Source organism: Chroicocephalus ridibundus, chromosome 3, assembly GCF_963924245.1.
Source record: "Chroicocephalus ridibundus chromosome 3, bChrRid1.1, whole genome shotgun sequence".
In the NCBI taxonomy this organism is placed as follows: domain Eukaryota; kingdom Metazoa; phylum Chordata; class Aves; order Charadriiformes; family Laridae; genus Chroicocephalus; species Chroicocephalus ridibundus.
Window position 1 is genome coordinate 48,800,245 of NC_086286.1, and position 21,687 is coordinate 48,821,931.

The 21,687-nt window shown below is 39.7% G+C and overlaps 2 protein-coding genes across 2 annotated transcripts in view; both read right to left on the reverse strand.

Moving 5' to 3' along the window:
• ACTA1 (actin alpha 1, skeletal muscle) overlaps positions 1-457 on the reverse strand; it is a 2,437-nt gene extending 1,980 nt beyond the window's left edge. Inside the window, exons 1-2 of the mRNA XM_063329047.1 lie at positions 299-457; positions 59-199 (exon numbers count right to left, since the gene is read on the reverse strand). Coding sequence (XP_063185117.1) covers positions 59-187 — 129 coding nt within the window. The 5' untranslated portion in view covers positions 188-199; positions 299-457. The remainder of the gene's footprint in view (positions 1-58; positions 200-298) is intronic.
• Positions 458-4,025: 3,568 nt separating this feature from the next.
• Positions 4,026-21,687, reverse strand: part of NUP133 (nucleoporin 133) — a 36,159-nt gene continuing 18,497 nt past the window's right edge. Inside the window, exons 16-26 of the mRNA XM_063329049.1 lie at positions 21,369-21,491; positions 20,814-20,913; positions 18,457-18,699; positions 17,102-17,235; positions 15,314-15,472; positions 13,797-13,932; positions 12,442-12,560; positions 10,861-10,941; positions 8,751-8,815; positions 6,225-6,313; positions 4,026-4,895 (exon numbers count right to left, since the gene is read on the reverse strand). Of these exons, the coding sequence (XP_063185119.1) occupies positions 4,759-4,895; positions 6,225-6,313; positions 8,751-8,815; positions 10,861-10,941; positions 12,442-12,560; positions 13,797-13,932; positions 15,314-15,472; positions 17,102-17,235; positions 18,457-18,699; positions 20,814-20,913; positions 21,369-21,491 (1,386 nt within the window). The 3' untranslated portion in view covers positions 4,026-4,758. The remainder of the gene's footprint in view (positions 4,896-6,224; positions 6,314-8,750; positions 8,816-10,860; positions 10,942-12,441; positions 12,561-13,796; positions 13,933-15,313; positions 15,473-17,101; positions 17,236-18,456; positions 18,700-20,813; positions 20,914-21,368; positions 21,492-21,687) is intronic.

The following is a 21,687-nucleotide window of genomic DNA, read 5'->3' on the forward strand; positions in this document are numbered from 1 at the left end:
GCAGCCACGGCTGTGTCAGGGCTTGCGGGGGGATGCTCGTAGGGGGACGTCACCCTACCTGATGGCGGGGGCGGCCCACGATGGAGGGGAACACGGCCCTGGGGGCGTCATCCCCGGCGAAGCCGGCCTTCACCAGGCCGGAGCCGTTGTCGCACACGAGCGCGGTGGTCTCGTCCTCGTCGCACATGGTGTCGGCTGTCTGCGGGGGCACAGGGGGCGGCGGGCTCAGCCTCACGGCCGCCCGGCGGCCACGGGGAGGGGGCGGCGGGGCCGGGGTGTGTGTGTGTGTGGGACTTACCTGGGCTGGCTGCGGGCTCCGCGCCTCGGGCCACTAGCAGAGAGGCCTCCCCGCTCCTCGCCGGGTAGCTCGTGGGCCGCCGCCGGCCGCCGAGCCTTTTATCGCGGCGGCGGCCGGCCCCCAGGAATGCGGCCCCGGCCGTCGCCATATTTGGGCCTGGGGCCCGGCGCGGCCCCGGCCCGGCGCTGCCCAAAGAAGGCGCTCCTGGCCGCGGCCCAGGTGAGCAGGGCCCGGCCGTATAAGGAGCGTCTGCCGGGGGCACCCCCCCCACCCCCAACCACCACCCGCCGCCGGGGCCGAAATAATCCCCCGGCACCGCCGGGCCCGTTAAGGGCAAAGCAGGTGGGGGCCGGCGCGGCGGGCGCGGGCCCGGGCCTTGCGGCGGGGGAGGCCGGAGCGGGCCCGGGCCCGCCGGGGTGTGAGGGCGGAGCGGGCCGCGGCCCTGCCGGGGCTGGGCGGGCCGGGGGAGGCCAGGGGCCCTCGGCTGTGCCCCTTTTTTTGTGTCAGGGGCCGCAAAGGGAAATGCGGCCCCCACGGATCTCGCCTTTTTTCAGAACAGGAGGGTACCGGGCAGGAGGAGGAAGGGGGTTGTGAGGGAAGGCGAAAGGATGAGGTCAAGCCATGGTTTGCAGGTAAAGCCGTCGTACGTGGTGACAGCCCGCGCAGAAGCCACAGCTTTACACGCTGACATAAGCCATACATTTATTTTGTTTTTCTTTCTGTGATTTAAAAATAGAAAATAAATGCAGGGGATAACATCTGTTAGACAAATGCCTGAAGAGATGCCCGGTGAAGCATTAATCCCGGTGACCGTCTGGTCCCAGAAGCCTGATGTGGCCATGGATGCTGGTGCCGTTACCGAGTACTCATTGCTGGCTGCTGAGCTGGGCTGGGCAAGACGGGAATCCTCCAGCTATTCCTGCGGCTCACCCTTCCCAAAAGGAGCGCAGTCTCACAGGCAAGTCATCTCTGTCGAGATGAAGGTACCGCGCCAGCAAAGAGGAACAGTTCATCTCCTTCAGCTATGGATATTTAAGCAGAGATTCCGTGTGGGACACTCAGGAGATTTTATATAGAAATTCCGGTTACCGATGGAAAGAAGAGGCAGTAACGCAAACAGATTTGCAGCCCTGACAATGAGTCGATGCAAATCAACTTTCAAGACCTTCTCTGCAGGTACAACTGGCCAGGGGTAAAGCCTTTTAAAATTTAGGGAGTCAGGAGATGAGGAAGAAGGAATAGTAAGCCAGAAGCATTCGTGCTGTGACGAGTCTCCTGCAACTGAAGGCATTTCTGCAGCTGATTTCCTCCACCGCAAAGCAGAGCAGCAGGGCCAACAGAGAAGCAGACAACTTTCCTTCTCCTCTATTTAATTTCTGCACCCTCCAGTTTGGCAGCGTTCCTCTTTACCTCTGGCTGCTCCCTATTTCATTCTGCTATAGATTTTAATTTCCTGTCAAGTTACTGTATTAAATATACGCTGGGGATAAAACACCCTATTCTCTCATACTGTTCTTCAGCTTCTCGTACTATTTTTCAGTTCTGTCATCAACAACTGGCAGTACAAAAATCAGAAGCCTGAAAGCACTTAAAGGCGTCGCAGCCATCAAATCCATTTACAGAACTGTAATGCTCCCTGTCGATTCCAAAATACGGTCAGTTGTGTTGAATCAGAAATCAAGTAACAGACAGCCTAACATCGCTGAAAGATAAACATTCTTAATCCTTCAATGAAACCTGATGCAAGCATAAACCCACTCTATCCCTTCTGTTGTTTTTTTTTTTATTTTCTCCCTACCCCAATCTAGTTTACAGCAAAATGCCCGACGGCAACGTTAAATCCTTTTAGTTCTGCGTAAAAGATCATTTTCCGCACTTAGATCTGATATTTAGCTGGACTCATGAAATGAGTTTGATTTTGGTCCCAAGTCAGAAACTGTTTGAAGTTAGTTTCCGGAACAGAGCTGGGCACAAAGAAACTCACTATCCATAACACAGAGCTTCTGAAATTGATCACAAATGACAACTGATAAGCTTTCCTGCTACTCTGGTGACAACAGAGGACGGAAGTGTGGACATGCTGTACTGTGTGTATTTTCCATTAGTGACAAAACAACTATTTGAGAAACAACACATACTGCCTTATTCAAAAGGAGCTATCCATACTCCTCAAGCCGTTTTAACCAAAACCTGCATCTTTTTGTCCCAAGTTTATTTCTGTTTTTGTTACACTTGGAAACAACCTAGAGCTCTGGCATGCCCTTCGATATGCGGTGGTAAATGAAGGCATCCTCCCTGCGCAGTAATCTGAGATGGGAGTTCTGCACCAGAACGGCTTATTACATAATGAAAGGGGGGATGAAGCGGAGGAAGAGCCCCAAATCCCAGCCGCTTCGAGCTTCCCAACAGAACAGTGAACCAGCTCGACACTCCTAAGTACAAGGACATTAAACTTCAGTTTAGACACGGAAGTTATTTTAATGAGGTTTTATGTAAGTAAACTCATTGCCTGTAGCCTTCTGTTTTGGCAATAGTCAGATGGAAAGCTGCTGTACAAGTGCCAAAACGCGTCCCAGCCCAGCAATAGAATAAAACATTAGTTGCGAAGCCTCTACACGGCTGGTCGTTCCCCGAGAACCTGGACAGTGCTTTTACACCAACCGGAATAAACCCATCCCAGCAGAGAATCCAGGCCCTTTGGAACAGACGGACAGCTAAGGATGAGCAGAAATGCCCGCTTCTGGACCAAGTTTTCTGGCGTGTGCCCTGCCCCTCCTGACAGGACACAGGTGGTCGGCAGCCTGGGAGGGGATGGGATATCCCCAAAGAGATTTGCTGTGGATGGTCAATTAAAGAGATTCCTCTTTGAGCAAAATTTAAAGAGTCTAGTAAAAGTTCAGGTAGAACGTATTTCAGCAGGGGGTGGCAATCGTTTGTTAGATTATTCCCTTTCGCCCAAAATGTGAAGTTTATCAATAATGTGAAAGCACCTTTAAAGTAACATTTAAACAAGCAAGTGGAATTCCTTTAAAGCTTTAAATGAACCCCTCCTTTGAAGCCGAGAGTTATACCCGTACTTCTTTCGGCTACACAAGGCTGCAGAAGAGCAAAGTTGGCTTCTTAGAACAATCTTAGAAGATGACTGCTAGTGCATTTCTTTCCCATATTAGTTAGAACCTCTCTAGATAAATCTATTCTTCCAAACATGTTCAGACTCTCAGCCCAGCTTACTGTATTAGTACAGGGAGGAGAGGAAGCCATGGAAGGGGAGCTGTGCTTTTAAAACTAGAAACTGGATTCTCTTCAACCAATTTAACTTCTGACCTTCTCAGCTGTTGGATCAAATTGTTGCAGCCGGCATCGAGCCAGACAAGTAAAACATAAGGGCATGCAAGTTGCTCTGCATTCACTCTCTGGCTGTTGAGCTACTTGCAAAAGGAAGGTAAAACACGTCAGATTAAAGTAACTTTTATTTAAAGATTAAAGTCTGCTGCCACTCAGAATAATTAAAATTGAAAAGTTAAGAAGTGATTTTTTTTTTTTATTCCCATGGCAGAGATAACTAACTGGGGCAGCGGGGCTAAAAAAAAAAAAAAAAAAGGAAAATTAGTAGCATCAAGCAGGAGAGAGAACAAGTCGTCGAGTAAGGAAGATCGTGCTGGACTCCCACACTTTCCTAACTGCTTTCTAGGTTTCTTCCAAGCCTAGGTTCAAGCAGTTGCTGTGAATGACTGCATGGTGAGCTCTTCATCTCATTTTTACATGTATTCTAGAAATCTGCATCTAACTTAAATGAAAGTTAAATAGATGAAAATATTAAAATGTTTTGAAAAAGTTTAATCTTGCAGATATAAACTGTAAGAATATTTGCTGGACCAGAGGACTTTGAATGAGAACCGTGCTTTATTCCTTTCTGTCACGGACAAACTGAGTGACCAGTGATAAGCCAGTTACCCTTTTTGTGCCAGTCATCTTTAAGGCAAAATTGAAATTACTTAGTTTCTACAGCGAAAACTGTTGTACAAAGAGAGAGCAGAGGTATCTTATAGAATAATCATTTGTTTCTTCAGTAAGCTACACAGTCACCCAGCATTAACGTTTTCAGTATGCTCTCTGAACTGAAATCACAGCCTCAGTGATTTGCCAGAGCAAAGTTCCCACCTTCTGCAGTGGGTCCCACATTTCACCCTCTGCGTCTGCATATGAGGCCCAGGCAGCACTCGTACCAATGAAGATATAAAATGAAACAGCAAGTTTACAAAAGGCACAGAAAAAGAAAACATTATTTTTCTTCTGCCTGAAAAACACACTTCTGCCTCCCTTGACTAAATCTATAAATTTAAGACCAAGTCAATTACTCATATACATTTTTATTACAAAGTTTTAGCAAAAAAAAAAAGAACAGAATGTAACAAGAGTAACAGTTCTTTAGAAAAAATATTTTTAAAAAATAGTGAGAATCATGCTTGTCCATGAACGTAGAATTCGTAGATTGCCTTTAACACAAATTCGAAGTAAGCACTACGTTTCAAGTTGCCGAGTTCGTTCGCTTGTAGCAAGTCCTTCACCTCTGGTAAATATTCACTTAACTGAACTCCTACAACACAAAACCTTTTATTACAGCACTGATAAAAGTACTTTGCAGTACCAGTTAAGATGATTTTTAAGTAAACGCCTGTGCCTGCCTCAGAGTTAAATTACTCTTGGAATTGAGGAGATTTAATTCTATTATACATGTCAAGAAATACAGTAAAGCCTGTAAAACTGAGTTTAAAAAAAATTTCCTACCCCAACAGAGCTTCTCAGTGAATTTATGATTAAATCTAAAATCCTTAAACCTAGAAACCAAGTATTTACATAACACTTCAACAAAATAAAAAAAGAAAAGGAAGATCAGTCATATAATAAATATTTATATCATCAGTTGCAACATTTCAGTGTGGCCTGTGAGAATCTTACAAAAGGAAAGAAATGGACAGGATTGAACACAGAAAACTAGAACTGTCCTGACGAACTTATTTTTGTATTTTTGACATGGAGCCTTCTCTGTTCTGGAAAAAGTTCATATGCAGAAATATTTAAAACGGACTTTGACTCCAAATTACTTCTCGCCTCTTCTCTCCCCCCTTCAGCTGTAATTTCCACAGCCATAACTTCCCATGGTCAGCTCTAACTGGGGAGGAGATGGTGGTGGGTGTTTTTTGTTGGTGGTGGGGTGGGGTTTTTTTGTTGTGGTTTTTTTGTTGTTTTTGTTTGTTTGTTTGTTTGTTTGTTTGTTTTTTTAGTTTGGGTTTTTTTTTTTTTTGCTTTTGGGGCAGGAAAACAAAAAACCATTTAAGCTAAAATAGATTAAGCTCTTCTGAGTGACATCGTCCTGGCTTGAGGTAAAATAGAACCAATTTTCTGTTCAGTAATTTTACTTTTCAGTTAAGTCTCTTCTAACTAACTGTACTCTCTGAAATCAACAGCGTATTTTTCAGATAGTGTCAGCTTCTAGCAGAGTCCTGATGTTTCTAATTAATACCAAGGAATGGTATGCAGAGAGGCTCCCGCTTATACTTACTGCTCAAACCAGGACACAGACAAATAGTTATTAATCCCTTATGTTACATATTTAACTCCAGAAGACATACTTTACTGTACAGTAAGAAACTGCGAAAAATCCGATAGCTGCCCTACTGACCAAATAATCTGAGGGTCCTAAGATTATAATCAAGAAATCTGCTCATCTCTTACCCATTTCAACATTTTACAGAGATAGAATTAGTTCCATGCGATTGTAATTATCTAGTGGAATGCATATGGAAGTTTTCATTACTCTGAGATTTTATTAACACTACTTCTTACATACTAGTGTTCATCTTAAGCAGTTTTTGAAACAACTAAACAATTTCAAGAAGTTCAATTACAGTTAAGTACACTTTACCTTCTTTCAGTAGCTTCTGTAATACTTTCACAAATATACTATCTTTAGAGGCTTCAATTGGATCATCTTTACCATCTGCACTGGACCATCTGCAAGTCAAAGAATAATTTGTGGAAAGAATTGCACAGATGAAATCAAATGAAAATTAACAAGAAAAATATGCAGGAAATTGGATAAATTATCAAAGGTGATTAATACACGTTCACGTGTAAGTGTTATGTGCTTGGCTATAGCTCAAAGCAAGAGGTTTTTTCTGCTTCAATTTTTCTTTATTCCAAGAGTAAAACTGCAATAAAATTCCACTACTATAACGTAGCCTAGTTAGGAGGACAACAGACATGCTTTCTGTCTTCTAAACTGTGAAATAAAACATTATTTCTTTGACAAAATCAAAAATATTATCCATCAAGATAAGAATTACCTATTCTCAGTAATTATACTTTATGATTGAGATGATGCAAGTATAGATTTATTTTTGGTAGAATAAAGCAAGAGCAGCAATTTGCTAACGTATTTGGAAAAAAACCAAACCAAAACAAAAAACTGAACACTGAGAAAAGGAAGGAGGAGGAAAAAAAATATAAAATCTAAGTTGCAGGCCTGTAACAGCACACACAGACACAAAACAAATACAGTTTGTCTCATTTGTGATTAAATGTGACAGTGAAGACTCCCGAATGCAAGTCTCATCTGTGATAAGAAAAATCCCAAACAGATTTTTCCAAGAGACAGAATATTTTAAATGACAAATCTTTCATATTTTCAGAGCTTTATGTGAAGCAGTTTTAAGTCCACACCAACCTAACTTCTTTGGCTGTAGTTCTAACCTTTTGGCAGTTAAAATTTTCTGTTCCATATGTAAAACTGCCAGACAAAACCAGTTCTCATATCACTCCCTAAACCAGCCTGAATCTCCCTGGGCCAATGGGACATGCTTGCCACAGATCTGGACCCAGCTCCCAGAAGATATTACTGACAAATCCTCTGTACTTCGCTGAAACCGTGGTTTTACCCTGGATGTCACTTAAACTCCCAGACTTCTAGGAGTCCCTCTTTAATTCTACTGTGAAGAATGTGAGGGAAGAAAGGACGGAGGGAGGGAAGGAAAGGGAAGGGGGATTTGAGGAAACAAATCACTCTCGGGCACAGAGGAGGACAGCGAGGACCCTACCAGAAGGTCAGGAGTACGCTCAGCAAGGCTCTCCGTTCTACCCAAGAACCTTACCACCATTTGTAGCTGTTAAGCTAGAAAACAGATGCCATCCTTAAAAGTAGGTGTTGTAACGTGTCAAACACTTACTTTTGCACACAGATGAAAGTTAACACTTCCTCTTTTGAAATAGCGATCAACCACTTTGTAAGCCTTTGTGAGCCTTGCTGGACTGGAAACCTAAACGGGGCATCAAGTTTTCTAAACACTATTCAGTGCAAAGTGATCTCAAATTGCATCTGGTTAGCTATCCGAGTGGGCAAAATCTTGTCAGCAATATGTGATTTAAATGGTTTAAATATTATGTCCAAAACTCTGTTCTTGGCCTGGAGTAGACAGGACATAAACCAATTATTGGACTGTTGCCACGGAGGAGTTCTGGATTCTTCTGTCTCGAAAATAAGAGGAAGGGAAGAAAACACTTGGAATAGCGTGAACCTGTTTCTGCATATTATTTGTGTCATATGTGACAATAACCTAGTCATGCAACTAGGAACTGATTTTCTACAGACCACTGTCCTTTGGAATCTATCCTATGCGTAAGTGTGAATCCAACTGCTGCTTATTTCCATTTTGATCACAAATGGCACAGTGCATTTGGAACACATTCTCTCCTGACCTTTTCTTCCTTAGATCCTGTAGGAACATGGATTGGAGCTAGAAAAGCTGGATAACTTCTGAAAATTAGAAAGGGAGGAAATGCCGTTTGAGTTCTTTAACCTGGGAGAGAAGAGTAGCACTGCTTGATGAGAAGATTCTTCTGACCAAGTGGATTCAGCCTGGCTTTGGTGCTGAACATCCAAAGGAGTGGCTCTTTTAAGCAGCATTTAAGGCTTCAATTTCTTACAGTCAAGAATGGAGCTTTAACTCAAAAAGGTCATGAACTTGTCGACGTAGTTCAATGGCCAAAAATAAGTGAAATAAAAGTTTGCAGAAGTGACCTCTGCACGTGTTGCTCTTAAAAAGCTTCTATTTGAGATACTTCAAAAGAAAAAAAAAAAGTTGGCATCAGTCATTCTTTTACCCTAGCAAAGGGTTCAAAAATGAAAGCTGCCTGGGGACATTTCTGTCTCAGGTACTGAGAATGCACAGCAGTTGTCAGTGAGCTAAGCAAATAAAAGTACTACAGACTTTTTTTGCTGGGGTTTCACTTTACAAATAAAAAGACACATTCAGATCAGATACATCATACTTTACTAACCTTATACTATGAAATTCAATCTTTTCAGTGAGCTAGAGAATAGTATACTAATATGTAATTCTGGAAAAGCTATGTCACAAGTACTCCCAGTAATTTATATTTATATTGGACTTACTCATCTCTTTGGAGAGCCTTACAGAGAATTTTAAGCTTAAGATCGTTTACGTCCACTTCCTCTTCCTTCAATTCATATAAGGAGAAAAGACAGGTAAGTTAAAATTATTGGGTTTTTTAAGAAATAATCACTCTGTTGCATAGATTATACCAATGAATGAGATTCTTCAATTACCAAACATTGTTTTTAAACACGTGCTATTTTAACAGATGATCCGATCAGACTGTTGGAACACCAAAGACTGTTCATTTCCATTTGAAAACACGTCTGAGACTTCCTACCTCACCACGTGACTGATGAAGACTAACTACCTCAGTTTGAAAAAGGACCTATTTTAAAGCACATGAACAAATACCAATTTGTAAAGCAGTGTATTTTAGGCAAGTTTTATTTTAAAGTGTGCTAAATGGTGACTGAAGTCAAGGCTCTTTTCTCAGCACGGCCAAGCTGACTAGCATCATTAGTGTCCACATTAGGATGTATGTTTTATGAACATTTTAGTAAATGTCTTCAAAGATACACATTGGTCTTGGAACGGGCAATCCCTTCATTGCACAGAAACTTTGAGATAATTAGTGTCAGAGCCCCTTTTAAAATAAAACGTCAGAAAAAAAGACCAAATATTTTTTTCCACTGCTCAGTGTCCCGAAACATCACCTCTACTTTAAATTCCCCTCATAAGAGAAACTGCGAACTCTTCAATCGAGAAGCCTGGAAGCAGGAAGATGGGTCTCGACTTTATGCTACGCTTTTGCAAGAGAAAAGCACGTAAAACTAGGGAACAGCTAGTTTTTAGGCTCCAGTCTAAATCACCATCTCTGATTTGTGCTGAATGGTTCTACCAAAGTTGTTAGAGACTCAAACATCTGAGCAAAAAAATCATTTAAAATCTCATGTTTTTAGAGTGACATTTATTTTATTTAGATCTAAAAAAACCCAAACCCAATATAGTTGTCTCTGTGTCCATGAATTGTGTTGACAAAATTTAAGAAGAAAGCTAATTTAAAAGAAAAAACCAAATGAGTTCATTCAAATTTATTTGCCTGCAAAATATTATTTTTTGGACTACTTATGTTGTAAAAATGAAGGCGGAAGTTCGAAAAAAAAACCAAACCAAAATCCATTGACTTTTCTTTTTAAACTAAAGAGAACTAACTCAGAGTAACATACTACCCTAAGCAGTAATAGTCCTTCCTCAGTACACAAAATATAATATAGTACTAAACGCTGGACAAATTAACACATTCATACATAAGGCAAAAAAACCCTAGTTAATAACAGTAAAGAAATGTTATTCAAAAGAAAATCTGTTAAAAGAAATGCAATTAAAACCAATTTAAAATCAATTTAATTTAAAAAAAATATAAGGAAATTCATAATTAACAAACCAAAGCTATTGAAGGACAACAAAATGTCTCAATGGTGTTTACAAAGCACTACTACAGAGAGGATTTTAACTTGGAGACCTACCCAGACTTGCAGGAACTGGGATAATCAGAAGAGAGCTCTCATTTTCAATTAGAAAGGAACACTTTTGCTGAAATAATACAACTTCAGCTTTTTAGCAAAGACTTTTTAGCAAAGTTAATTCAGTTTAAAGCTCCTCAGAAGCTGATTTATTCATGCTTAGTGGAAAATTACTCCTGACAAGATACTAGATCATACAATGACATGCAGCGAGAAAGCAGATAGCAAATCTGTGATACAATGCTATTTACATGTTAAAAAGCTGGTGACTATCCCACATTATCTCATGACAATCAGAGAAACCGCCAATAGGGAAGAGGCAAGAACTAAACTACTGAAAACAGATGATCTTTGTCCCGTTTGGAGAAAGCCTGCAGGGAAGCAGGGCTCTAAAAAAGAAACTATAGACTATAAATGGGAAGTGAAGATGAGGAGTGTCATTTTTCTTAAGTGATCTAAACCACATTTGGCATTAAGTCTCCAGTGACTTAAAAACAAGCTAAAAAAACACATCAGGGGTTATTTTCAATTACTGTACACTAAGCTAATATGTTAACTAACTACAGATGCACTATCCTAGCTTAAATAACAGTAAATTTAAAAACAGCCTCTGGATTAGAAATCCTTCAAAAACTTTTCCTACCTCATCAATATATTCCAGTAGATCAAGTGCTTTCTTGAAGTCATACTCATTGGCCCTTCGGTTCTCATCACATATGTACATCTATGATGTGAGAGATTAACACAGAGAATTATTTTTAGCCTACAAACTAATGTAACTGATATCATGGACAACTCATTGTGGGAAGACCACCATGTATTTTCCACTTACATGACCTTCTCATGAAAATATGTCTTGATTCAACTGCAAGTATTTTTATAGCAAGGAATAGACTTAAGGTTTTAGAGCAGCATTCCACCTACATGACAATGGCCTGTGGATAAATGATATTGGATATAAGGCTGCTAGGTTTCAAATTTAAATGCCATTTAAGGCTGTAACATTCCTGGACTATTGTAGCCAGAGCTCAGCTCCACAAATAAGCTCTGAGAATTATTTCGGTAATTAAGCTCAAAGCAGTACTTAAGCACACGTACTGCCTTTTAAAAAACAGACAAGTTTGCAATCAATATTTCACACACGCGCCCCCCAGCAAAATTCTACATTAGTACTTTAAAGGAAAATTAACATTAAAGCTCTTTTTATTTACCCCTTCTGAGTTTCATTCTCACATTGCAAGCAGTAAGTATGAACAGTGGTTTGACAATAGAGATAATTCAGAAGGAAAACTGTAGTAGTGCCAGTGCTTGCCAAGGCACTTCCTAGTCTCCCCTAATTCCACACATAGTCTCACTTAAAGATACAGGTAATGACTTCAAAATCTGCTATTAGCCTTGTTCTAAGAAAACAAGGAGAATGTAAACAAGCACACTGTCAGCCTTTGATTTTCCACAAGATTACAGGAAAAGAGTTGCAAAACAGACACCTAGACAGGACCCGATTTGTTTTACATGTAGCATTGTTGCTCAATGAAAATTTTTTGTGTGCATCACTGGATGGTAAAAACATGCTGCCGACAAGGCAGAAACAATAAGGCTACTGGTCGCTGGCTACCAGCAGAAAGGGGTGTGGAAAGGGAGTCAGCGCTGTTAGTGAGCCCTGTACTGGAGCAGTTCATGGTTTTGTTTCAGTATGGGTTGGGGGTTTTCTGGTTTGTTTTCGAAAAAGAAGAAGAAAAGAAAAAAAAAGGAGAAAGACGTCGGGTGCCTCTCTGCAACAGGTGACCAAAAGTCTCTCCTGCTTCTAGCCCCTTCTTTTTCTAGATTGCAGCATCCTTCTCCACTAAGGTGGAATTCCTTGCTCCTTCTGCCTTCCAAGTTCTGCCCTACTGAGAATGTAACAGAAGGTAAAAATTGTCTCATATCCAAAAACTGGCTTAGACCAGTAAATCAGCTTCTGGCACTGATCTGATTTGCTTTTTCTCCTAGTAGCACCCTAAAGCACACGTTCAACAAAAAGAAATTTGAACTAAAAACAGCATTCTGAAGTTTGGTGCTGGCAGAAACTAAGAAAAGATAGGCAAATTCACATATCAGATCTTGAGGTGCTTAGCAAGTCATGTAAGGGATAAAGACGGCTGTGATCTTCGCATTTATTTTATTGCGCAGAAACAAAACATGCTGGAACTTTACCTGTGTAATGAAGAAAACATGAGATACTTACACTGATGAGCTGAGATGCAGACAACACTGGCATATCATTGAGGTTCAGCTGTTTCTCTGCCAGTAATTGTTCAGGGAGTGTCTCCTGATGTAACAGAAAGCGTTCCTGTTCTGATATTTCTTGTAGTCATTTAAGGAAATGAATACTTCATGTTATTAAAATTTAATAATAAATTCTATGGAACAGTAATAACTGTCAAGTCACAACATTATTCAGGTCTACAAGTGTTTGTGATGATGGATTCTGTTTGGACACTTATTTATGTTCCTGAAGCACAGGAATACTTCAATATTGTCATCCTGGTGATCTAGTTCTTACTTTCCACTCAGGCTTCCAGTGTAATGCAGAGTGATAACTCTTCTTTTTTCTCAATACCATAAAAAGAATACCTAGGATTGGAGGGAAGCTGTTGCACTACGCAGAAGAGTAAGCTGGTTGCAATTTTTAGGAGCTCCCTTTTGGCTGAAGATTTGTGCCATGGACCTGCTCCATCTCATGAATTATTCCATTTTTGATTGTTTTACATTCCAGTATAATCTGCTCCAGGGTTATAAATTTAGTAGGTGGAAACAATCAAAACGGAATAAATTTCACCCATAGTATGTGAACCCAACTGCTGCCCATCCAAGTTTCACTGCATGGTAGAAAGGAGCATTTTGTCTGTTTAAATGGATAAGCAGAATACAGCAGAAATAATTATTCCTTATCAATAGAAAACTGATACACAAACAGCTTAAGTTTTAAAAGCTATGTCATGTGTCATATAGAAATAATACAGCATAATGAGACACTCACTGTAACCTTTCTAGATACAGAGAGAGTAGGATGCTGAGAAAGCACTCCTTGATCACAAATGTATATATTTGTGGATGCATTATTACAATACAACATAGTTACAGAATTTCCTTGTACAGCCTAAGAGTCTCAGGACTTGAGAACAATTAAAAATTGAGAGCCATTCAATACATACGCTTTAAGAAATTAAGTAATTTTTACACTGCATCTGAAATGTAAGATTTAGCTTCATCTACTTCAGAACTGTCTAATGACTTCTCAAAAAGACTGTGCAGCTTGTTATTTATACCAATATTTTGAGTGTTACTAGAAAAAGTGAAAAGGTACAAATTTCCCTTGTTCATAGTCCTAAGTCACAGGTGAAGGTAAACACTAAGGATACTGCCTTATGCCGTCTTCCTTATCCTTCCTGCAATGAGCAAAATCATGAGCCCATTTATCCTTACCACATTAAGTTAGAGCCCGCAGCCTAACAAATGAAGTATCTGCAAAATTAACATGATTCCATTTCAATAGCTTCATTAGTCTCTTCTTCGCTTTCCGCTGGTTTTATTTCTTACCTTCTATTTTCTCTTGCAGTATATCTTCTGAGAAGTCAGATGCCAGTGCGGCTAATTTGCTCAAGCCAAGAAGTGTTTTCTTCTTTGCAAAATACCGGGTCTCCGTATTTGCTAAAGTCTGCAACGTTCTGTGAGCCTGAAATTAATCAAAGATGTTAGAAATCAGTTTTAGAATTTAACGTCAGAAGGTTAACAGATAGTGATTTAATCTGAACTGCAGTCTCACAGCTATTTATTGTTTGTAACACTATAATCCTTATTTTTAAAAGTCATACAATTTACACATTAAACCTCTGCATTGTACTCTTCAGGAAGCGATATAGATCTCTACTCCAATTATAGCCAAAAAACCATTTTTAATACTAATCAAGAAAAAACATCTTAAGATCAAAGGGTAAATTGCAACTTCAGGTATCATACCTCTGGGATCTTGCTCAAGGCTTCGCCAAAAAAGTCAGGCAAGTATGCTTTGACAGGAAAACTTTGCATACAGATTGATTTACTTGGTAATTCAGGAATTTGAAAAACAGAATTATACATATGACCGCTGCAGTAATCTAGCATTTAGGAAAGAATCTGTCACGCAAAGGAACAGAAAATTTCTCTATATTTTGTATATTTTAGAATCCTTGTCCCCCCTTCATAGTGGTTTGCTATAAAAGACAAACCTCAGTTGACACAAATGGAATATTACAAGGCTCTCAGGGTGGGGTTTTTTGTTAGTTTGGTTTTGGTTTTTGTGTGGGGTTTTTTAAAGGGCATAAAGTATGCTTTACTATAATTTGCAGTAGGATAAACATTTCCATGCTCTGCACGCTTAATAATGTGCACACAGATTGAAAGAAGCCATGTTTCTTTAGAATTAGCTTATTTGCTAAAGTGAAATACATTCATAAATCTAGCAGAAGGGAAGACTGACCAACAGGAAGCAGGAAAAGAATAACTGGGCAGCCTACAAGGCAACAAGGAGTCAAGTTTAAAAACGTCGTCACATTAACCTATCCACATGCACATTACTTATTAAAAAAATACTGCTTTTATACTATGAATATTAAGTGATTAAAGTAATCAATTTTTTTTTTTTTTTTACTTTTGTGACACCTCTAAATTCCTTTGCTTTAAATAGTTAGTTTTGAAATATAAATTTCAGTTTTTCCCTCGCTGGATAATCCGATAATGCTACTGATATTCACTGTAAACTCCCAATTCCACCGAAGTAGTGAACATGTAGCCATAGAGAGCTTCCTTCATACAAAATATTAGTCACCAACAAGAGGTGAAAAGCAGCCCTAATCTCCATTACACAGTGCAGTGGCTTATGAGAGATACCAGATGGTGCCTGGAGGGAGGCTTTTGGTACTCCATTAATGATCCATGTCATCTCTCCCTTAAGTCACCTAGGTAAGCCGTCGTCTTTTGATAATGAAGAGTCAGAACTAGATAATTTGCCTACCTGAATATGTACTTAACTCATTTAACATACGATATTTCAGTCTGGTTGTTTCAAGAAACTTTACCTTTTGGAAATCCTGACTATTGATCTCATGTAACCAGCTCAGATGCTCATGAGCTTGCAAGAAACTGGCCAGCTGTCCGTGCTGAGCAATAGGCTGAGATAACAGCTTCCCTCGCTTTCCTTTTTCTAAGTACCAGCGAAACAGGAAATCTGAAAAATTCTGAAGGTAACAGGAATATGAGTAGACTTTAAAAGATACATTTAAATATCTTGTTTGTCTTCTAAGGCAAAATGTTTAATAAAATACAATTGGTAAGAACATAGTAAGAACCTGCGTAATAAAACAAGAAACGCGCACACACACAAAAATAACATACTGTTGATGAAAAAGCTTATTTCTGATAGAAATAGCGTTTAAAGAATTCATCAGCTACAGTGCAAGAGATGCTGATACACACAGCAGGGTTTATCCTTCAACAGCAGTGAAGGAAATGCCAAATGTAAATTCTTCATGTTAACCCACAAAAATGGAAACAGGTATCACATCACCCACAATTCTAATCCTATTTTTTGACCTGTTCCTTCCCCCGCTCACAACTCTGTGGTTATTACTTCCTTTCATATAAGTTTGCTTCTGTTTTTGAAACATTCCCTCCCATCCCCAACTGAACCTACAACCTTACTTCTCTCAGTCACTGTTAATGTCTTTTCTTAAAAAAAACTACACATTTTATCCTCAAACACTTCAATGTGACATAACTAATCAGGGTTTATGCTTGAGATTTAACTTAAGTCTCTTCGGACTAATTTTAGAATAATGCTAAATTTTAATTGCATTAAAAATTTAAAAAATAAAGTGTGAACAGGCCGCATCTGATATTCTATCCATTAGACATGATCTGTTCAGCTCTTTTTTCACTAAAGTAACTTCTTTCCAGAAAGTGTTACTTTTTCCTTTAAAAAAAAAAAAAAAAGAAAAAAGGATCTGAAGAGAACAAAGAAAGAATTTATCCCCTTCTTTGGCAGTATGTGCGTGTATTTAAGAACATTTACTGTAACTTCTGTCTGTTACTAATACTTTTGCTTGTTCTTATTAAACAACCTTTCTGTACTCTCTTTATTAGGAAACCTGTAGACTGCAGCATTTTTCTTTCCACAGGCGTTGTGGAAAAGCTAAACAAATTGATCTCACCAACTCCCAAATTAGGAAACTTTTGTCCCAGTCTCCTACACTTCAAGTAGTTTCTATTACCTGCTCCTTAAGCTTTCCAATTTTTCAGCACATTTAGGGTTTTTTACACCAGATTTTAACACACATTGAGAAATTGTCCAATGAATACCAGCAGGACAATAAAAAAAAAAGCCACAGCAACATCTTTGTCTTCCTACTCTTCTTAACTACGTTTCTATTTATACATTTAACATTCTCACGTTTTCATTTCAAAATTATCCTTAAGTTTACATTACATTACTTTAATAAAACAACACTGACTTACAGCGCCTCAGCGAACAAGTCACAAAATGCTAAAAGATGTTAGGAGTGAGACAATGTGTTTGAGGCACAAAAAAGGTGCCATGAAAAGCCCCTGCTCATACAGCGAGCACCCGTATTTTTGCTGGCTTGTTTTGCAGTCTCAGGGTAAAATATGCCACTGAGTTCCACAGAGTGAATCTTGACTCCAGTTTTCCACATTACCCCTGTATGTGCATGTAAATACACACACATTAAAAAAACCCAGACCCTTCCCCCCCCCAAATCATAAGTTTTGCAACATTTCAGATGCAAATATATTATAAAGCACTATCAAAAGGAATGAGAAAAAAAAAAAAAAAAAAAAAAAAGAGTTACCTGATCTGCAAACTGACTCATGTAACGTTGTAATCTGGCCTGGTTGTCTGTCTGCTCACACATTTGCACCAGGATATCGAAGTCACAGTACTTCTCTGCTAAAGCAGCTGCCATCTGATACTGCCCCAGGGAAACTACGTAACCAAGAAGAAAAAGAAGTTATATCAAACAAGCTCATATGTGCCTGTTGTATGACCTGACAGCAGAGACCAGAAAACTGGAAACAAGTTTCAAGTGTTTACACCACCAAGATATTTACACATTCATTCCCAAAGAAACATTCACCCTACTGCATCCATACCCTGTGCACATGCAAGCTAACATACCTACCACCTCCCCACACAAGAGGGAAGAAGAGAAGTTTAGGATATTAAGTTGCCAGTATACATCCTATTTTCTCTGAAAATTAGCACCATCTGCTATTTCTGCTTTTGGGGGAGGGGAAAAAAAAAATCAACCCATGACTTAATATCTCTATTAATATCCACTTAATTACATAAAGCAGCAGGCAAAGGCTTTTAATAACAAACAGAACAAGTAAAGACAACATATTTTGAATACAAATACTATTATTTAAAATCTTTCGTTTTGGTTCAAATACACACGAGTTAGCAGAACACGCAATTTTGTTTTTAAGGACATATAACTTCAGACTGAACACAATGTTAAAAAATGTATTTACATGCTAACAGAGCCCAAGAATGTCAGTAAAACTGACAATTATTGTTTAAGAGACTTCTTAAGGTTTAAGAATGTTAAAAGGCAGTGATTACTAGACTGTTCTATTTATAGCACTCATTTTTAGTCTAAAAAATTAAATGTTATAAGCTTACTAAAATGTATTTGATCAGAGTTATTTCCACTTAACAAGGGGTCTTTGTTTTCAATTATTCATTAAAGACTTGGCCACATCCGACATGCTAAACAGCGTGTTTGATTATTAAATAATCAAGATTCAAGAAGTAACTTTTTCTTGATAAACACTAAATAAACTTTCAGGCATGTAAGTTCATGTCAACTAGCAAAAAATATAAACATTTAGAAATCCATTTATACACTATTTTCAGCCAGCTGGCACAAAATAAATTCCTTCCAGAAAAATATAACAAATTGAAGCAGCAACATGTCTTATTAGAGGTATGGGCATGGGTGCGGTCTTGGATGCAATTCTGTACCCTGTTGTTTTTTGGTAAATATCCCATTAAATCATAAAACCAGTCATTTATACTCTGAAGGCAAACATGTAGAACTAACAGAATTCATACACAGAGGCCATTTACTCCATCAGATTTGCATCATTTCCTCATCAAATGGAACACTTAACCCTTGCATTAAGGAAAAGAGACAGTACTTACGCAGAGGAGACAAGAGTTCTGATCTTTTCTGCACATATTCCATTTCTACATTGCTGTATCTCTCTTGATCGGCAGGGCGGTCCACAGACTTCAGCTGAGAAACATAGCCATCCAGAAAGCAATCCAGTAGTGCCACCAACTGCTCAGCCACAATGCTACGGAGGTTACTGTCCACCTGGGGATACACGATCTTCAGAATGATTCCATGCTGACGTATTATTGCTGTACGAAGGCTGCTAGATGCTTGGGAAAAAAACACACTAAACATTAAACCAATAATCCTATCCCCACAGGAATCTATGCTGAAGTATAATAAAAACATTACTACATACAATTTAAAAAAAAAAAAACAGAAAGAAAAAAGCTAATAAACATTTTAATTTTAAAAAAGCAATACTAAGAAAACAAAACAGAACAATGCTCCAAAACAAACTAACTTTACATATTAAGTTTGGCCAAAAGGTAGTAAACAAAAGAGAACAGAAACAAAATCACCCCCTGAACTACACAGATCTACATTGTCATCTATCAATACCAGCTTGCACAATCAGTAAGGAAAGAACACACACAAAGAAAAGGCAACTTAGAATCACAGAATCATAGAATCGCTGAGGTTGGAAGGGACCTTTAAGATCATCGAGTCCAACCTTTAGCCTACCCTGACAAGAGCCACTTCTAAACCACGTCCCTAAGTGCCCCATCTACCCTTTTTTTAAACACCTCCAGGGATGGTGAATCCACCACCTCCCTGGGCAGCCTATTCCAATGCTTAATAACCCTTTCAGTGAAAAAATGTTTCCTAATATCCAATCTAAACCTCCCCTGACGTAACTTGAACCCGTTTCCCCTCGTCCTATCACTTGTCACCAGGGAGAAGAGGTCAGCCCCCATCTCTCTACAACCTCCTTTCAGGTAGTTGTAGAGGGTGATGAGGTCTCCCCTCAGCCTCCTCTTCTCCAAGCTAAACATGCCCAGCTCCCTCAGTCGTACTTCACAAGGTTTGTCCTCCAGACCCCTCACCAGCTTTGTAGCCCTTCTCTGGACACGCTCCAACACCTCAATGTCCCTCTTGCAGCGAGGGGCCCAAAACTGAACGCAGTACTCGAGGTGGGGCCTCACCAGTGCCGAGTACAGGGGGATGATCACTTCCCTAGTCCGGCTCACCACACTATTCCTGATACAGGCTAGGATGCTGTCGGCCTTCTTGGCCACCTGGGCACACTGCTGGCTCATATTCAGCCGGCTGTCAACCAACACCCCCAGGTCCTTTTCTGCCGGGCTGCTTTCGAGCCACTCTGCCCCAGTCCTGTAGCGCTGCATGGGGTTGTTGTGACCCAAGTGCAGGACCCGGCATTTGGCCTTGTTGAACCTCATACCATTGGTCTCAGCCCATCGGTCCAGCCTGTCCAGATCCCTCTGCAGAGCCAACCTACCCTCAAGCAGATCAACACGCCCGCCCAGTTTAGTGTCATCTGCGAACTTACTGAGGGTGCATTCGATCCCTTCATCCAGATCATTGATAAAGATATTAAAGAGAACCGGCCCCAGCACCGAGCCCTGGGGGACACCACTTGTGACCGGACACCAACTGGATTTAACTCCATTTACCACCACTCTCTGGGCACGGCCATCCAGCCAGTTTTTCACCCAGCGAAGAGTACACCTGTCCAGGCCATGAGCAGCCAGTTTCTCCAGGAGAATGCTGTTCAGGTTAACAGATCAGGTTAACTTCTGTTAACCTGACTTAAATACCTGGATGTAGTCATCAGGGCGTAACACAAAATAGCTTGCATAGGTCCTCCTTTTCAAAAGATTTTTATCTTGGGAGCACTAAACAAGTGTGTTTTGTATGTAGAGGCCACAGTGAAGCTTAAGCACCAACTGGGAAGTGCTTGCTTCTGCAAACATTTGTTCTAATAGTTTTTCATGTTATTAAACCACCCAAACAAACACTTAAGGAAGCAGAGAATCATCAGTCCTTTTAGAACGGTTATATATCACATTTAATGATTCATTCTAACGTTATGTATCCCATAGGTATGCCAACCAGAACCAGCGCATACTAACAACTAAAAAAAAAAAATTAACTTTGTCTCTCAAACTTTGTTTTTGTAGTCAAATTTGCAATGTAGTTTTAAAGAATTATCATCAATACTGGACAAAATAAGCGTTCATTGATTCATTCCATTTCATTCACCAAATGAAACCTTTAGCTTCTCCTGTTCTTACTAAGAACCTTGTGGCAGCTTTTACCAGTAAGTTTAACATTCGGATTGAATTTCTTGCGTTCTGAAACTCATGAAAAATATTTTTATTTAGTATCACTAATTAATAAACTAGTAATAATAATTTCTCACCTGTCCATGGAATATATTCAGGTTCTCTTTCTGGAAGCTCTCCTGTTCTATATAAAGAGGCTCTAGATTGACGATACTGACAGGCAGCTTGTAGCATGTCCTATTTAAAGGCAAGGACATAAGGAGTTTAAAGTTTACTGGCATACACACAGACCATAAAAGATGTTGTCTTTTTGAATTCTGAAATATTCTTTTAATATCCCCCTTCTTTCTATACCACTTTCTCAGTTGTATAGAAGAGCACATACTGACTGAGCAAGAAACCTCAGTGCTCAAGCATAAGCTCTTCACTCTCTGCTACGTACTCACGCTTTCACAACTTCCAACAATGCTGCAACTTCTCAAATTCTCTTTAGCAGTGCCTCAGGAGGAAAAGGAATGTCCCTAATTCTGTGTGAGACCATCTTTTCCTTCATAATATATTTGCACATGTGAAAAGTGCATCCACTTTTGTTCTTGTATCAGTGACTCCGATGTACCACACTCAACTTGTTGAGTGCCCTTCAATATTTAACTTCCCCTCCCACAAACATTTTAGTTAATGCAGTTCTATACCTTAATGATGTTGTTCACATTGACAACTATCTGGGCCCACTCAATTGATTCTATTGGCACATCTTTCAGGATTTGTTCCTCCTCTTCTAGTAAGCATTCAAAGATGGAATCTATCTGGGACACCTTAAAGAGAGAAAGGAAAATTGCCCTGAGCACAAACATCCATTACCAGCTGACACCTGAAAGCCAAGTTATGAGTTGCATAGAAAAATAAACAAGTATTAGTAGAAATCACATCAATAGCCAAAAACATTAAAACGTATCAACTACTAAACCGATAATGAAATCACCAGCTTATATTTCATACAATACTTCGAAT